The sequence below is a fragment of the Aphelocoma coerulescens genome, chromosome 31, assembly GCF_041296385.1.
Source record: "Aphelocoma coerulescens isolate FSJ_1873_10779 chromosome 31, UR_Acoe_1.0, whole genome shotgun sequence".
Classification (NCBI taxonomy): domain Eukaryota; kingdom Metazoa; phylum Chordata; class Aves; order Passeriformes; family Corvidae; genus Aphelocoma; species Aphelocoma coerulescens.
This window is the reverse complement of record NC_091044.1, coordinates 1,237,685-1,253,022: the sequence shown is the minus strand read 5'-3', so window position 1 is coordinate 1,253,022 and position 15,338 is coordinate 1,237,685. Positions and strand designations below refer to the sequence as shown.

Here is a 15,338-nt window from a genome sequence, read left to right as displayed (position 1 = left end):
GGGGATCCCCCGTTTTCAGCAGGATTTGGATGCCGGGGACCCCTCAGGGACCCCCCCCCACCAGCAGCTCCAGCCACTGGGTCAGAGTGGGGGGGTCTGGGGGTGGCTGTGGAGGACAAGGGGGGTTGGGGGGGGCAGGGGGTCACTCTCAGCACCCCCCCCATGTGCCCCCTCGAGAGCCCCCCCCAAAACCCATCCTTGGGGTGCCTCTGGGACCCCCAGCTGCCCCCTCGGACACCCACAACCCCCCCAGGGACCCCAAAACCATCCCCAGGACATTCCAGTGTCCCTGGGACCCCCCAAACTGCTCTCAAATCCCCCCAGGGACCCCAAAACCACCCCTGGGACCACCCCAAACTGCCCTCTGACCCCCCCAGGGACCCCAAAACCACCCCTGGGACCCCCCAAACTGCCCTCAGACCCCCCCAGGACCTCCCAGTGTCCCTGGGACCCCCCAAACTGCTCTCAAATCCCCCCAGGGACCCCAAAACCACCCCTGGGGCCCCCCAAACTGCCCTCAGACCCCCCCAGGGACCCCAAAACCACCCCTGGGACCCCCCAAACTGCCCTCAGACCCCCCCAGGACCTCCCAGTGTCCCTGGGACCCCCCAAACTGCTCTCAAATCCCCCCAGGGACCCCAAAACCACCCCTGGGGCCCCCCAAACTGCCCTCAGACCCCCCCAGGGACCCCAAAACCACCCCTGGGACCCCCCAAACTGCCCTCAGACCCCCCCAGGACCTCCCAGTGTCCCTGGGACCCCCCAAACTGCTCTCAAATCCCCCCAGGGACCCCAAAACCACCCCTGGGACCACCCCAAACTGCCCTCTGACCCCCCCCAGGGACCCCAGAACCACCCCCAGGACACTTCAGTGTCCCTGGGACCCCCCCAAACTGCCCTCAGGGACCCCCAGGTGCCCCCCCTAGGGACCCCAACCCACCTCCAGGGACCCTCAGATTGCCCCCCAGACCCACCCACCCCCCTCCAAGAGACCCCCCCCCGAGCTCCCCCAGGACACCCCCAAAGAACTCACGGGGAGGGGGGGAGCCCCCGCGGGGGGGGGCAGCAGACGCACCCCCCCGTTTTTGGGGTACCCCGGCTCCAGCTCCAGCGTCCAGAGGGTCTCGGCCCCCCGGGGGCCCCCCAGGACCCGCAGGAGCCCCAACTCCGGCTGCCAGTCCAGGGCAAACCTGGGGGCACAGCGGGGGTCACCAGGGGGTCGGGGTCCCCCAAAGAGCCCCCTAATTAACCCCCAGCCCCCCCTAATTGACCCCCCAAGTGCTCCCCACCCTGCTGATTACCCCAAAGCCCCCCAGGACTGCCCCAAAGACCCCCTGACCTCCTACAAAAACCCCCCAACCCCCCCCCCAGCGAACCTCCCAAATGCCCCCTACACCCCCAGTTATTTCCCCCCAGACCCTTCAGAGGTGCCCCAAAGCCCCCCCAGGTTCCCCCCAAAGCCCCCCCAGGTCCCCCCAAAGCCCCCAAAGCCCCCCCAGCCCCCCTCACCTGTTCCTCAGGTGCGTCACCTCCGCCCAGAGGCTCCAGCCCTCCCAGCAGCGCCGCTGCAGCTCCAGCAGCCCCGGGCCCAGGGGAGGGGGCAGCCCCGGGAGGGGTCCCTGGGGGGAAAAAAAGGGGGGGTGGTGAGACCCCAAAACTCCCCCAGAAGCCCCCAGGTGCATCCCCACAACCTTCCTGACCCCCAAGAATTCCACCCCCACCCCCCCCCAGCTCTCCAAGTGCTCCCCCAAATCCCCCCCAGCCCCTCCCAGTGCCCCCTCAGCCCCCAAGCACCCCCCAATTCCCCCCTCCAAGACCCCAAATCCCCCCCAGACCCTCCCAGTGCCCCCTCACCCCCCAATTTCACCCCCCCAAGACCCCAAATCCCCCCCAGGCCCTCCCAGTGCCCCTTCACCCCCCAAGCACCCCCCAATTTCGCCCCCCAAGACCCCAAAGCCCCCCCAGACCCTCCCAGTGCCCCCTCATCCCCCAAGCACCCCCCAATTCCCCCCCAAGACCCCAATTTCCCCCCAGGCCCTCCCAGTGCCCCCTCATCCCCCACCACCCCCCAATTTCCCCCCTCCCCAAAACCCCAAAGCCCCCCCAGCCCCTCCCAGAAGCCCCCTCACCCCCCCGATTCCACCCCCCCAAGACCCCAAATCCCCCCCAGGCCCTCCCAGTGCCCCCTCATCCCCCAATTTCCACCCCCCAAGACCCCAAATCCCCCCCCAGCCTCTCCCAGTGCCCCCTCATCCCCCAACCACCCCCCACTTCCCCCCCCCCAGACCCCAAATCCCCCCCAGCCCCCCTCAGCCCCTCACCTGCAGTCGGACCCCCCCGCCGGGGCCGAGGCTCAGGTGAAGGGGGGGCAGGGAATGGGGGGAGCCGGGGGGGGGCCCCAGCTCCAGCTCCAGCTCGGGGGTCCCTGGGCAGGGGGGCAGCACCCGGACCCCCGCCAGGGCCTGGTACAGCTGGCACGAGGCCTCCACCCTGCAGCCAATGGCAGTGCAGGGGGGGCGGGGGGTACACGACCACCCCCCAAAATCCCTGCGACCCCCCCCCCCACTATCCTAGGAGCCCCACCTGGACACCCACTGGGTGCTCCTGGACGTTCCCAAACGTCCGGGGTCTCTCCCAGGACCCTCCCCCACCCTGAGAACCCCTCCCCCATGCTGGAGGTCCCCCCAAACTCCTGGGTCCCTCTGAGGAGCCCTGGACCCCCCCCCCCTTCCCCCCCCGCCCAAATCCCAGGGACCCCCGGACCCCAAACCCGACCCTCCTCACCTGGGCCCCCCCAATGCTCCCCTCCCATCCCCACCCTCACCTGTGCCCCCTTCTCGGTTCCCCCCTGTCCCCCCCATCCCCCACCTGGCCCCTGTCCCCCCCCATCCCCCCCCTCCCCCACCTGGCCGCTGTACCTCCCTGTCCCCCCATCCCCTCCCCCTCCCCCACCCGGCCCCTGTCCCCCCCTGTCCCTCCCCCATCCCCTCCCCTCCCCCACCTGGCCGCTGTCCCCCGCAGTCTCTGCAGCGCCCCCTGCCGGCCCAGCCGCTGCAGGCGCCGCTCCTGAACCCGCCGGAGCAGCTGGGGGGGAAAGGGACCCCAAATTGGGGGGAAAGGGACCTCAAACTGGGGGGAAAGGGACCCCAAATTGGGGGGAAAGGGACCCCAAACTGGGGGGAAAGGGACCCCAAATTGGGGGGAAAGGGACCCCAAACTGGGGGGAAAGGGACCCCAAACTGGGGGGAAAGGTCCCAGACTGGGGTCTCAAGAGATCCTAAATTGGGGTGGAACATACCCCAAACTGGGGAGGAAAGGGACCCCAAACTGGGAGGAAAGGGACCTCAAACTGGGGGGAAAGGGATCCCAAAATGGGGGAAAAAAAGACCTCTAACTGGGGGAAAAAGAGACCCCAAATTGGGGGGAAAGGGACCCCAAATTGGGGGGGAAAGGGACCCCAAACTGGGGGGAAAGGGACCCCAAATTGGGGGGGAAAGGTCCCAGACTGGGGAGAAAGGGACCCCAAACTGGGGAGAAAAAGACCCCAAATTTGGGGGCAAAGAGACCCCAAACTGGGGTGGAAAAGATCCCAGACTGGGGTCTGAAGAGATCCTAAATTGGGGCGGAAGATACCCCAAACTGGGGGGAAAGGGACCCCAAACTGGGAGGAAAGGGACCTCAAACAGGGGGAAAAAGAGACCCCAAACTGGGGGGAAAGGGACCCCAAAATGGGGAGGAAAAGACCTCAAACTGGGGGAAAAAGAGACCCCAAACTGGGGAAAAAAGATCCCAGACTGGGGTCTCAAGAGATCCTAAATTGGGGGAAAAAGAGACCCCAAACTGGGGGAAAAGGGACCCCAAACTGGGGAGGAAAAGACCTCAAACTGGGGGAATAAGAGACCCCAAATTGGGGGGAAAGGGACCCCAAACTGGGGAGGAAAAGACCTCAAACTGGGGGAAAAAGAGACCCCAAACTGGGGGGAAAAGATCCCGGACTGGGGTCTGAAGAGATCCTAAATTGGGGCAGACCCCACAATGGAGAAAAGAGACTGAGACCCGAAAAGGGAGGGAAGCCCCAAACGGACCCCCCCGCGGGGCAGGGGCACCCCAAGGTGAGGGGGGCACCCCAAGGTGAGGGGGGCACCCCAAGGTGAGGGGGACCCCCCAGGACAGGAGCCCCCACAGGGCAGGGGGACCCCAAGGGGTGCCCCCAGTCTCACCTGGTCCCGTCTCTCTGTGGCCTCGCGCAGCTTCACCTGCAGCTCTTCTTGCTGGGGGGGAGGGACAGCACCCATGGGAGCCCCCAGACCCCCCATGGGAGCCCCCAGACCCCCCCATGGGAGCCCCCAGACCCCCCCGCACCCATGGGAGCCCCCAGATCCCCCATGGGAGCCCCCAGGACCCACACTGTGCCCCCAGGACCCACACTGTGCCCCCAGCCCCCCTGCGACCCCCGGGACCCACACTGTGCCCCCAGCCCCATCCCCAGCCCCCATGGGACCCCCAGGACCCACACTGTGCCCCCAGCCCCATCCCCAGCCCCCATGGGACCCCCAGGACCCACACTGTGCCCCCAGCCCCATCCCCAGCCCCCATGGGACCCCCAGGACCCACACTGTGCCCCCAGGACCCACACTGTGCCCCCAGCCCCATCCCCAGCACCCATGGGACCCCCAGGACCCACACTGTGCCCCCAGGCCCACACTGTGCCCCCAGCCCCCCTGGGACCCCCAGGACCCACACTGTGCCCCCAGCACCCCCTCCAGCCCCCCTGGGACCCCCAGGACCCACACTGTGCCCCCAGACCCATCCCCAGCCCCCATGGGACCCCCGGGACCCACACTGTGCCCCCAGCACCCCTCCAGCCCCCCTGGGACCCCCAGGACCCACACTGTGCCCCCAGCACCCCTGGGAGCCCCCCTGGGACCCCCAGGACCCACACTGTGCCCCCAGGACCCCTGGGACCCCCAGGACCCACACTGTGCCCCCAGGACCCCTGGGACCCCCAGGACCCACAGTGTGCCCCCAGCCCATCCCCAGCACCCATGGGACCCCCAGGACCCACACTGTGCCCCCAGGACCCACACTGTGCCCCCAGGACCCCTGGGACCCCCAGGACCCACATTGTGCCCCCCAGGACCCCCCCAGCCCCCCCGTACCTGCTCCAGCCGGGCCCCCAGGGCCGCCCTCCCGCGCTGCAGCAGCCGCCGGCCCCTGGCCAGCTGTGCCAGGGCGGGGGGCACGGCCCCCCCCAGGGCCCCCAGGGCCTCCCCGTAGCGAGCCTTCAGCTCCCGCCAGCGGCCCCGCGCCGCCGCCGCCGCCTCGCCTGAGGGGGGCCCCGTGTCAGCACCCCCAAAGGCAGGGCGACCCTAAAACCCCCCAAAAGGGGACCTGGGAACCTCCAAATTCCACCCAAAAGGGGCCAGGAACCCCCAAACCGGACACAGGAACCCCCAAAAGGGACACGGGAATCCCTGAACCCCCCAAACTGGACACAGGAACTCCCAAAAGGGGACCTGGGAACCCCTGAACCCCCCAAACTGGACTCAGGAATTCCCAAAAGGGGACATGGGAACCCCTGAACCCCCCAAACCGGACTCAGGAACCCCCAAAAGGGGACCTGGGAACCCCTGAACCCCCCAAACTGGACTCAGGAATTCCCAAAAGGGGACCTGGGAACCCCTGAACCCCCCAAACCGGACTCAGGAACCCCCAAAAGGGGACCTGGAAATCACCAACCCCTCCCCAAGGGGACCCAGGAAGCCCCAAACCCCTGCCCCAAAAGGGGGGACCCCAAAACTCCCCAAGAAGGGACCCGGGAACCCCCAAACTGGACACAGGAACCCCCTAAAAGGGACCTGGGAACCCCTGAACCCCCCAAACCAGACACAGGAACCCCCTAAAAGGGGACCTGGGAACCCCCATAACCCCCAAACTGGACACAGGAACCCCCAAAAAGGGACCTGGGAACCCCCAACCCTTCCCCAAGTGGACCCAGGAACCCCCAAATCAGACCCAGGACCCCCCAAAGGGCACCCAGATATTTGGGAATCCCCAAGTATCCCCTCAGCCCCCTCCCCAAGGGCACCCAGGTGACCAGGAATCCCTAAAGCCTCCCCCAAAAGGCCATCTGGGTGTTCGGGAACCCCCAAATTGCCCCCAAACTCATGCCAAACCCCCCACTTTGGGCTCCCTCGATGCTCCAGTGCAAGGGGCACTTTCTCAGCATAAGAGATCTGGGGGGGGCTCAGAGAGGACCCAGAGTTTGGGAAGACAAGGGGCTTTGGGGTTCAGTTTGGGGGGTCAGGGGGTTTTGGGGGGGCTCACGCAGGCTGGTGGGGGCTGGGGGCAGCCCCGGGCTCTCGATGACCCCCAGGAGCAGCTTCAGCACCCGGAGCTGGGACAGGAGCAGCTTCTGCTTCCGACGGGTGTCCTGGGGGGGCAGGTTTGGGGTGTCAGGGGGAGATTTGGGGGGGATTAGGGGGAGTCATGGAGGGTTTGGGGGTCGGGGAAGCAGGTTTGGGGGATCAGGAGGTTTGGGGAAGGTCAGGGAACCCCCCCCAAACTGGACACAGGAACCCTCAAAAGGGGACCTGGGAATCCCCAACTCCTCCCCAAGGGAACCCAGGAAGCCCCAAACCCCTGCCCCAAAAGGAGGGACCCCAAAACTCCCCAAAAAGGGACCCAGGAACCCCCAAACCGGACCCATGAACCCCCAAAAGGGGACCTGGGAATCCCCAACTCCTCCCCAAGGGGACCCAGGAACCCCCAAACCCCTGCCCCAAAAGGGGGGACCCCAAAACTCCCCAAAAAGGGACCCAGGAACCCTCAAATCCCTGCCCCAGGTGTGAGAGATATGGGGCAAAAATGGGGTGAAAAAAGGAGAATTAAGAAAGGATTCCAGAAAATCTATGGGGGAAGAGACGAGGGCAGAAAATGGGGTGGTCAGGAAGGTTTAGGGGATAAATGTGGGGGTCACTAGAAGCCTCAAGGCCAGATTGGGGGGGGGTGTTGTGAGGAATTTGGGGGGTCAGAAGTAAATTTAGAGAAGATACGAGAGCGTTAGAGGGCAAATGAAGCCAAGAACAGCTGTGGGGGAGAGGTGGGCGCCGTGGGTGTATTTTGAGGTGCTGTGGGGCAGTCTTGGGGTGCCGCGGGTCTCACCATTTGATGTTCCACCAGGACAACAGCGGGGACATCACCCTCCTCCTCCTCCAGGGCCAGGGCGGCCTCAAGCGCTGCCAGCGCCCTGGGGACACCGGGACACGTGTGGGGACATCCCCCAGACACGAGTGGAAAGGAAAAGATCCCCCCGATACCCCGCAGGGACGCGAGTGGGGACATGGAGACAAGCAGCGGAGAACCACTGAGGACGCGAGACTGCCCCACGGACGCCTGAGGGCACGGAAACACCGCAGTGCCCCGTGTGGGGGTGGGCGTCACCTCAGGGACCCCGTGAGGAGCCGGTGAACCCTCAGGGACCCCAGAGGAACCCAGCGAAGCCGCCGGGGTTGCCGTAGGGTTGGGGGGAGCCGCGCCGGACGCCCCCGATCCAAGATGGCGGCCGGGCAGCCCTCAGGGGTCCCCGGGAAGGGGGGGGGGGGGGGGGGTCGCGCGCTCACCCCCTCGCGCGCTCCAGCCGCGCCGCCATCGCCGCCGCGTCTTCCCGCCCTCCCGCCTCGCCCCGCCCACCCGACCGGCGGCGACCAATCACCGCCCGTATCCACCCGGTTTGAGTCCGGCTGGCCAATCGCCGCTCGACCCCGCCCCCCCGGTAACCAATCACCGCGGGAATAAGGAGAGAGGTGTGTGCAGCCGTTCAAAGTGAGAGCCAATCACAGCGCGCGGTGAGGAGGCCACGCCCCCACTGCCCTGAGGCCCAGACAGCGGCCGCCATGATGGGAGGGGTTGGGGGAGGGACTGGGCGATACTGGGAGGGACTGGGAGGGGCTGAGTTATACTGGGAAGGACTGGGAGATACCGGGAGAGACTGAGTTATACTGGGAGGGACCGGGTTATACTGGGAGGGACTGGGTTATATTGGAAGGGACCGGGAGATACTGGGGGGGACTGGGCGATACTGGGGGGGACTGGACGATACTGGGAGGGGCTGAGTTATACTGGGAAGGACTGGGAGATACTGGGAGGGACCGGGCGATACTGGGAGGGGCTGAGTTATACTGGGAGGGACTGAGTTGTACTGGGACGGACCGGGCGATACTGGGAGGGACTGGGCGACACTGGGAGGGGCCGGGCCATACTGGGAGGGACTGGGTTATACTGGGAGGGACCGGGCGATACTGGGAGGGACTCTAGGAGGGACCGGGCTGGACTGGGTTATACTGGGAGGGACTGGGCCATACTGGGGGGGCTGAGTTATACGGGGAGGGGCCGGGTTATACTGGGAGGGACCGGGAGATACTGGGGGGGACTGGGCGATACTGGGAGGGACCGGGCGACACTGGGAGGGGCTGGACGATACTGGGAGGGACTGGGTTATACTGGGAGGGACCGGGCGATGCTGGGAGGGGTTCTAGGAGGGACCGGGCGATACTGGGAGGGACTGGGCGATACTGGGAGGGACCGGGCGATACTGGGAGGGACCGGGCGATACTGGGAGGGACCGGGTTATACTGGGAGGGACCGGGCGATACTGGGAGGGACTCTAGGAGGGACCGGGCTGGACTGGGTTATACTGGGAGGGACTGGGCGATACTGGGAGGGACCGGGCGATACTGGGAGGGACCGGTTGGGTTATAGTGGGAGGGACCGGGCTATACTGGGCGATACTGGGAGGGGCCGGTTGGGTTATAGTGGGAGGGACCGGGCTATACTGGGCGATACTGGGAGGGGCCAGGTGGGTTATAGTGGGAGGGACTGGGCCATACTGGGCGATACTGGGAGCAGTCTCTGCAGTCCCAGTAGGGCCGGGGGCTCTCGGTGTGGCCCCTCCCCCCCAAAAACCACACGGGCGCTCTTCCCACACCCCCGGGGGGGGAGGGGCGTTTATTCCCCCCCCCAGCTTGGGGAGCAGGGTGGGGGAGGGGCGCCCCCCAAGCTGGGGGGGGGGGGGGCACACACAGGACGCCCCTCCCCCCCCTCATCGCCGCCGCCGCCCCCCCCGCACCACGGTCCAGCCGTCCGGGGGGGGAGGGGGCGTCCCCGAGGGGGGAGGGGGCGTCCCGCACTCCATCGCCTGGGGGGGAGGGGGAGAATGACGTCATCAGCGTGATCCGTTGTGACGTCATCAGTGTCACACACCCTTTGGTGGCATCATCAGTGCCCCGCCCCCACCCCGGGGTTCCCCCCCAGGCTCCGCCCATTTGATGACATCATCAGGACTGAATGATGACATCATCACCAGGGCCCCCCAAGTCCCTTCAACCAAGCTGTGACGTCATCATCAGCCCCCAGCCCCCCCCTTCACGTGGGGGTCCCGCGGAGTCGCCACCTCCCAAGTTAATGACGTCATCAGCACCAGCCCCCAATTTAATGACGTCATCATCACCCCCCAGCCCCCCCCTCGCTTGGGGGTCCCACAGAGTCACTGCCCCCCAATTTAATGACGTCATCATCACCCCCCAGCCCCCCCATTTGGGGGTCCCACAAAGTCACCACTCCCCAATTTAATGACGTCATCAGCCCCACCCCCAATTTAATGACGTCATCACCACCACCCTCAGTTTAATGACATCATCAGCCCCACCCCCAGTTTAATGACATCATCAGTGCCCCCCAGCCCCCCGCTCGCTTGGGGGTCCCACAAAGTCATTGCCCCCCAATTTAATGATGTCATCACCCCCCCAATTTAATGACGTCATCACCACCCCCCAGTTTAATGACGTCATCAGCACCCCCCAGAGCAACCCCCCATGACCTCATCACCCCGGCCCCACCCGCTCTGATGACATCATCAGCATCCCCCAAATCTGAAGAAACCCCCCCACAATGACATCATCAGCTCCCCATGACGTCATCCCCCTCACCTCCTCCTCCTCCTCCTCGTGCTCCCCTGGCTCCGGGGGGCTCCGGGGGGCTGCGGGGGGGGTCCCCGGGGGGGGTCCCGGGGTCGCCCCCGGGCAGGGCAGTGGCCAGGGCGGTGGCCAGGGCGGGGCCACGGCGGGCGAGAGCCCCCAGGGCCGCCCCCACCCCCCCCACGTCCCCCCCCCGCGCCCGGGCGAAAAGCGTCAGCAGCTCCCGGCTCACCTGCGCGGGGGGGGACACTGGGATGGACTGGGAGGGCACTGGGACATACTGGGATGGGGCTGGGGGGATGCTGAGGGCATATGTCTGACACTGGGATGGACTGGGAGGGAGCTGGGACATACTGGGATGGGGCTGGGGGGTGCTGAGGGTGGACGTGTGACACTGGGATGGACTGGGAGAGCACTGGGACATACTGGGATGGGGCTGGGGGGTGCTGAGGGCATATGTCTGACACTGGGATGGACTGGGAGGGAGCTGGGACAAACTGGGATGGGGCTGGGGGGGTGCTGAGGGCAGACGTGTGACACTGGGATGGACTGGGAGGGAGCTGGGACATACTGGGATGGGGCTGGGGGGTGCTGAGGGCGGACATCTGACACTGGGATGGACTGGGAGAAAGTAGAAGAGTACTGGGAATACTGGGAGGTGCTGGGAGCACTGAAGGATGGTGGTAAGAGCCTGCGGATGAACTGGGGTGTACTGGCAGTGACTGGGGGCGGCTGCTGGGAACATGCTAATCCATACTGGTTTACACTGAGAGCTACTGGGAACATGCTGGTCCATACTGGTTTACACTGGGAGCTACTGGGAGCACCCGCGAAGCAACCAAGAGTACCAGGAAGGGACCAAGATCACTAAAAGCTGCTGACAGCAGCCTGAGCACGAACTGGGGCGTACTGGGAGCGACTGGGGGAGGCTCAGCAGCTGCTGGGAGCACACTGGTCCATACTGGTCCGTACTGGGAGCCCACCTGCTGCAGGCTGCCGTCCTCCACCACCGTGTCGAACTCGTTGTCCATCACCTCGGCCAGGAAATCCTCCACCTCCTCCTGCTCCAGCTCAGCTGCAATGGGGGAGGGGCAGGGGGGAAGTGGCACCGCCGCCCCTCCCCCCCTCCGGCCCCTCCCCCCCTCCGGGGTGGGGGAGGGGCGGCCCGCACCGTTCTGGGTGAAGAAGTCCAGCAGTGCCGAGCCGAGCCACGCCGCCTTTTCGGGGCCCTGCGGCCCCCCGAAGCCCTGGGCCACCGCCAGCTGTGGGGACACCGCGGGGGGAGGGGGAAAGGGGGGACATGGGGACACCCCGAGCCGGGCCTGGGGGGGCCCCCCCTCGATGTTCCACCCCCCCCCGCCTCTGCAGCCCCTCACCACCCCCAGTGCCCCCCGTGTCACCCCAGACCTGGGGTGTCCTCCAGTGTCATCCCCCCCCCATATCCCTGAGTGTCCCCAGAGCCCCCCGGGTGTCCCCCCAGAGCCCCCCAGGTGTCCCCCTCACCTGCAGCGCTGCCCACCCCCCCAGTACGGTCCACACCTGTCCCCAGAGCCCCCCCAAAAAGCCCCCCAGAACCCCCCGGGTGTCCCCCAGGAGCCCCCCTCACCTGCAGCACCACCCACACCCCCAGCACGGCCCGCACCTGTCCCCTCAGCCCCCCCAGAGCCCCCCAGGTGTCCCCCAAAGCCCCCCAGAGCCCCCCCAGGTGTCCCCCAGGTGTTCCCCTCACCTGCAGCGTCGCCCACCCCCCAGTACAGCCCGCACCTGTCCCCAGAGCCCCCTCAAAAAGCCCCCCAGAAGCCCCCCTCACCTGCAGCACCGCCCACACCCCCAACACAGCCCGTACCTGTCCCCTCAGCGCCCCAGAGCCCTCCCAGAGCCCCCCAGGTGTCCCCCCTCACCTGCAGCACCGCCCATCCCCCAGCACAGCCCGCACCCGTCCCCACAGCCCTCCAGGTGTCCCCCAGAGCCCCCCAGGTGTCCCCCAGAGCCCCCCAGGAGCCCCCCTCACCTGCAGCACCGCCCATCCCCCAGCACGGCCCGCACCCGTCCCCTCAACCCCTCCAGAGCCCCCCAGGTGCCCCCTCACCTGCAGTGCCGCCCACCCCCCCAGCACAGCCCGTACCTGTCCCCTCAACCCCCCCAGAGCCCCCTCAGGTGTCCCCCAGGTGCCCCCTCACCTGCAGCGCCGCCCACCCGCCCAGCACGGCCCGCACCTGTCCCCTCAGCCCCCCCAGAGTCCCCCAGGTGTCCCCCAAAGCGCCCCAGGTGTCCCCCTCACCTGCAGCACCACCCACACCCCCAGCAAGGCCCGCACCTGTCCCCTCAACCCCTCCAGAGCCCCCCAGAGCCCCCCCAAAAAGCCCCCCCGGTGTCCCCCTCACCTGCAGCGCTGCCCACCCCCCCAGTACGGTCCACACCTGTCCCCAGAGCCCCCCAGAGCCCCCCAGGTGTCCCCCTCACCTGCAGCGCTGCCCACCCCCCCAGCAAGGCCCACACCTGTCCCCTCAACCCCTCCAGAGCCCCCCCAAAAAGCCCCCAGAACCCCCCCAGGTGTCCCCCAGGAGCCCCCCTCACCTGCAGCACCACCCACACCCCCAGCACAGCCCGCACCTGTCCCCTCAGCCCCCCCAGAGTCCCCCCAGGTGTCCCCCAGAGCCCCCCCAGGTGTCCCCCTCACCTGCAGCACCACCCACACCCCCAGCAAGGCCCGCACCTGTCCCCTCAACCCCTCCAGAGCCCCCCCAAAAAGCCCCCCCTGTGTCCCCCTCATCTGCAGCGCTGCCCACCCCCCCAGTACGGTCCACACCTGTCCCCTCAAGCCCCCCAGAGCCCCCCAGGTATCGCCCCAGAGCCCTCCAGGTGTCCCCCAGAGCCCCCCCAAAAAGCCCCCCAGAACCCCCCAGGTGTCCCCCTCACCTGCAGCGCCGCCCACCCCCCCCAGCAAGGCCTGCACCTGTCCCCTCAACCCCTCCAGAGCCCCCCCAAAAAGCCCCCCCCGGTGTCCCCCTCACCTGCAGCGCTGCCCACCCCCCCAGTACAGTCCACACCTGTCCCCAGAGCCCCCCCAAAAAGCCCCCCAGAACCCCCCAGGTGTCCCCCAGGTGTTCCCCTCACCTGCAGCACCGCCCACACCCCCAACAAGGCCCGCACCTGTCCCCTCAGCGCCCCAGAGCCCTCCCAGAGCCCCCCAGGTGTCCCCCCTCACCTGCAGCACCGCCCATCCCCCAGCACAGCCCGCACCCGTCCCCACAGCCCTCCAGGTGTCCCCCAGAGCCCCCCAGGTGTCCCCCAGAGCCCCCCAGGAGCCCCCCTCACCTGCAGCACCGCCCATCCCCCAGCACGGCCCGCACCCGTCCCCTCAACCCCTCCAGAGCCCCCCAGGTGTCCCCCAGAGCCCCCCAGGTGCCCCCTCACCTGCAGTGCCGCCCACCCCCCCAGCACAGCCCGTACCTGTCCCCTCAACCCCCCCAGAGCCCCCTCAGGTGTCCCCCAGGTGCCCCCTCACCTGCAGCGCCGCCCACCCGCCCAGCACGGCCCGCACCTGTCCCCTCAGCCCCCCACAGCCCCCCAGGTGTCTCCCAGAGCCCCCCCAGGTGTCCCCCAGAGCCCCCCAGGTGTCCCCTCACCTGCAGCGCCGCCCACCCCCCCAGCACGGCCCGCACCCCCTCCGCGAACAGCGCCCGCGCCTCCACGCCGGGGGCCGCCATGACGGCGCTGCGCAGGGCGCGCGGCCGAGCGCCGAACCCGCGAGCGGAGCGCCGATGGAAGCGCAGGGCCGCGGCAGTGGATGGGCGGGGCACTGGGGGGCGTGGCCTCGGGCAGAGGCCGGGCGGAACTACAGCTCCCGACAGCCCCCGCGCGGCGGCAGTCATGTGACGCGGTGGGGGGCGGAGTTGGGGGGCTTGGGGGGGGTCTGGGGGCGTCGGGGCCGGCCAGAGGGGTGGGGGAAGCAGGTGGGGGGTGCACGGGGGGATTTGGGGGCACAGGGGGCTGTGACAGGCATGTGGGTACTGAGGGGATATGGGGCACAGGGGGGCTATGGGGCCACAGGGGGGCTATGGGGGATATGGGGCACAGGAGGGCTATGGGGGCACAGGGGGGCTATGGGGCACAGGGGGGTTATGGGGGCACAGGGGGCACAGGGGGGCTATGGGGGATATGGGGGCACAGGGGGGATATGGAGGCTATGGGGGCACAGGGGCGCTATGGGGGGCTATGGGGGCACAGGGGGGCTATGGGGCACAGGGGGGATATGGGGGCTATGGGGCACAGGGGGGCTATGGGGGCACAGGGGGGCTATGGGGCACAGGGGGGATATGGGGGCTATGGGGCACAGGGGGGCTATGGGGGCACAGGGGGGCTATGGGGCACAGGGGGGATATGGGGGCTATGGGGCACAGGGGGGCTATGGGGGCACAGGGGGGCTATGGGGCATAGGGAGGATATGGGGGCTATGGGGCACAGGGGGGCTATGGGGGCACAGGGGGGCTATGGGGCACAGGGGGGCTATGGGGGCACAGGGGGGATATGGGGCACAGGGGGGATATGGGGGCTATGGGGCACAGGGGGGCTATGGGGGCACAGGGGGGCTATGGGGCATAGGGAGGATATGGGGGCTATGGGGCACAGGGGGACTATGGGGGTACAGGGGGGCTATGGGGGCACAGGGGGGATATGGAGCCACAGGGGGGATATGGGGGCACAGGGGGGCTATGGGGCACAGGGGGGATATGGGGGCACAGGGGGACTATGGGGCACAGGGGGGATGTGGGGGGTATGGGGCACAGGGGGGCTATGGGGGATATGGGGGCTATGGGGCACAGGGGCACTGTGAGGGCACTATAGGGGCTGGGGGCTCCATGGGGTATAGGGGGGCTATAGGGGCTGGGGGCTCTATGGGGTATAGGGGGCTATAGGGGCTGGGGGCTCTATGGGGGACGGGGGGCACAGGGGCTATAGGGGCTGGGGGCTCCATGGGGTATAGAGGGGCTATAGGGGCTATAGGGGGCTGGGGGCTCCATGGGGTATGGGGGGGCTATAGGGGCTATAGGGGCTGGGGGCTCCATGGGGTATAGGGGGGCTATAGGGGCTATAGGGGCTGGGGGCTCCATGGGGTATAGGGGGGCTATAGGGGCTGGGGGCTCCATGGGGTATAGGGGGCCTATAGGGGCTATAGGGGCTGGGGGCTCCATGGGCTATAGGGGGGCTATAGGGGGGCTATAGGGGCTGGGGGCTCCATGGGCTATAGGGGGGCTATAGGGGCTGGGGGCTCCGTGCAGGCTCCTGGGGGGGCTATCGGGGGGCTCCATGGGGGGCACAGGGGGGCTCCGGGGGCACGTGGGGGCTATCGGGGCTCCATGG

The 15,338-nt window shown here is 67.9% G+C and overlaps 2 protein-coding genes across 2 annotated transcripts; both read right to left on the bottom strand.

Moving 5' to 3' along the window:
* Nucleotides 1–43: 43 nt before the first annotated feature.
* On the bottom strand, nucleotides 44–7,665 carry ZWINT (ZW10 interacting kinetochore protein). Its single transcript, XM_068998120.1, has 10 exons — nucleotides 7,623–7,665; nucleotides 7,165–7,249; nucleotides 6,328–6,433; nucleotides 5,160–5,326; nucleotides 4,221–4,271; nucleotides 3,002–3,084; nucleotides 2,322–2,490; nucleotides 1,510–1,619; nucleotides 1,034–1,190; nucleotides 44–106 (listed from the first exon to the last, which is right to left on the bottom strand). Exons 1-10 carry the CDS (start codon nucleotides 7,649–7,651, stop codon nucleotides 44–46), a joined length of 1,020 nt encoding a protein of 339 aa, XP_068854221.1. The 5' UTR covers nucleotides 7,652–7,665.
* Nucleotides 7,666–9,078: 1,413 nt separating this feature from the next.
* TSR2 (TSR2 ribosome maturation factor) lies at nucleotides 9,079–13,688 on the bottom strand. The gene is given in 6 exon segments (XM_068998258.1): nucleotides 9,079–9,196; nucleotides 9,987–10,058; nucleotides 10,060–10,206; nucleotides 10,958–11,049; nucleotides 11,146–11,236; nucleotides 13,604–13,688. Coding segments are annotated over 6 exon segments (579 nt in total). The 5' UTR covers nucleotides 13,685–13,688; the 3' UTR covers nucleotides 9,079–9,100.
* Between the last annotated feature and the right edge of the window lie 1,650 nt (nucleotides 13,689–15,338).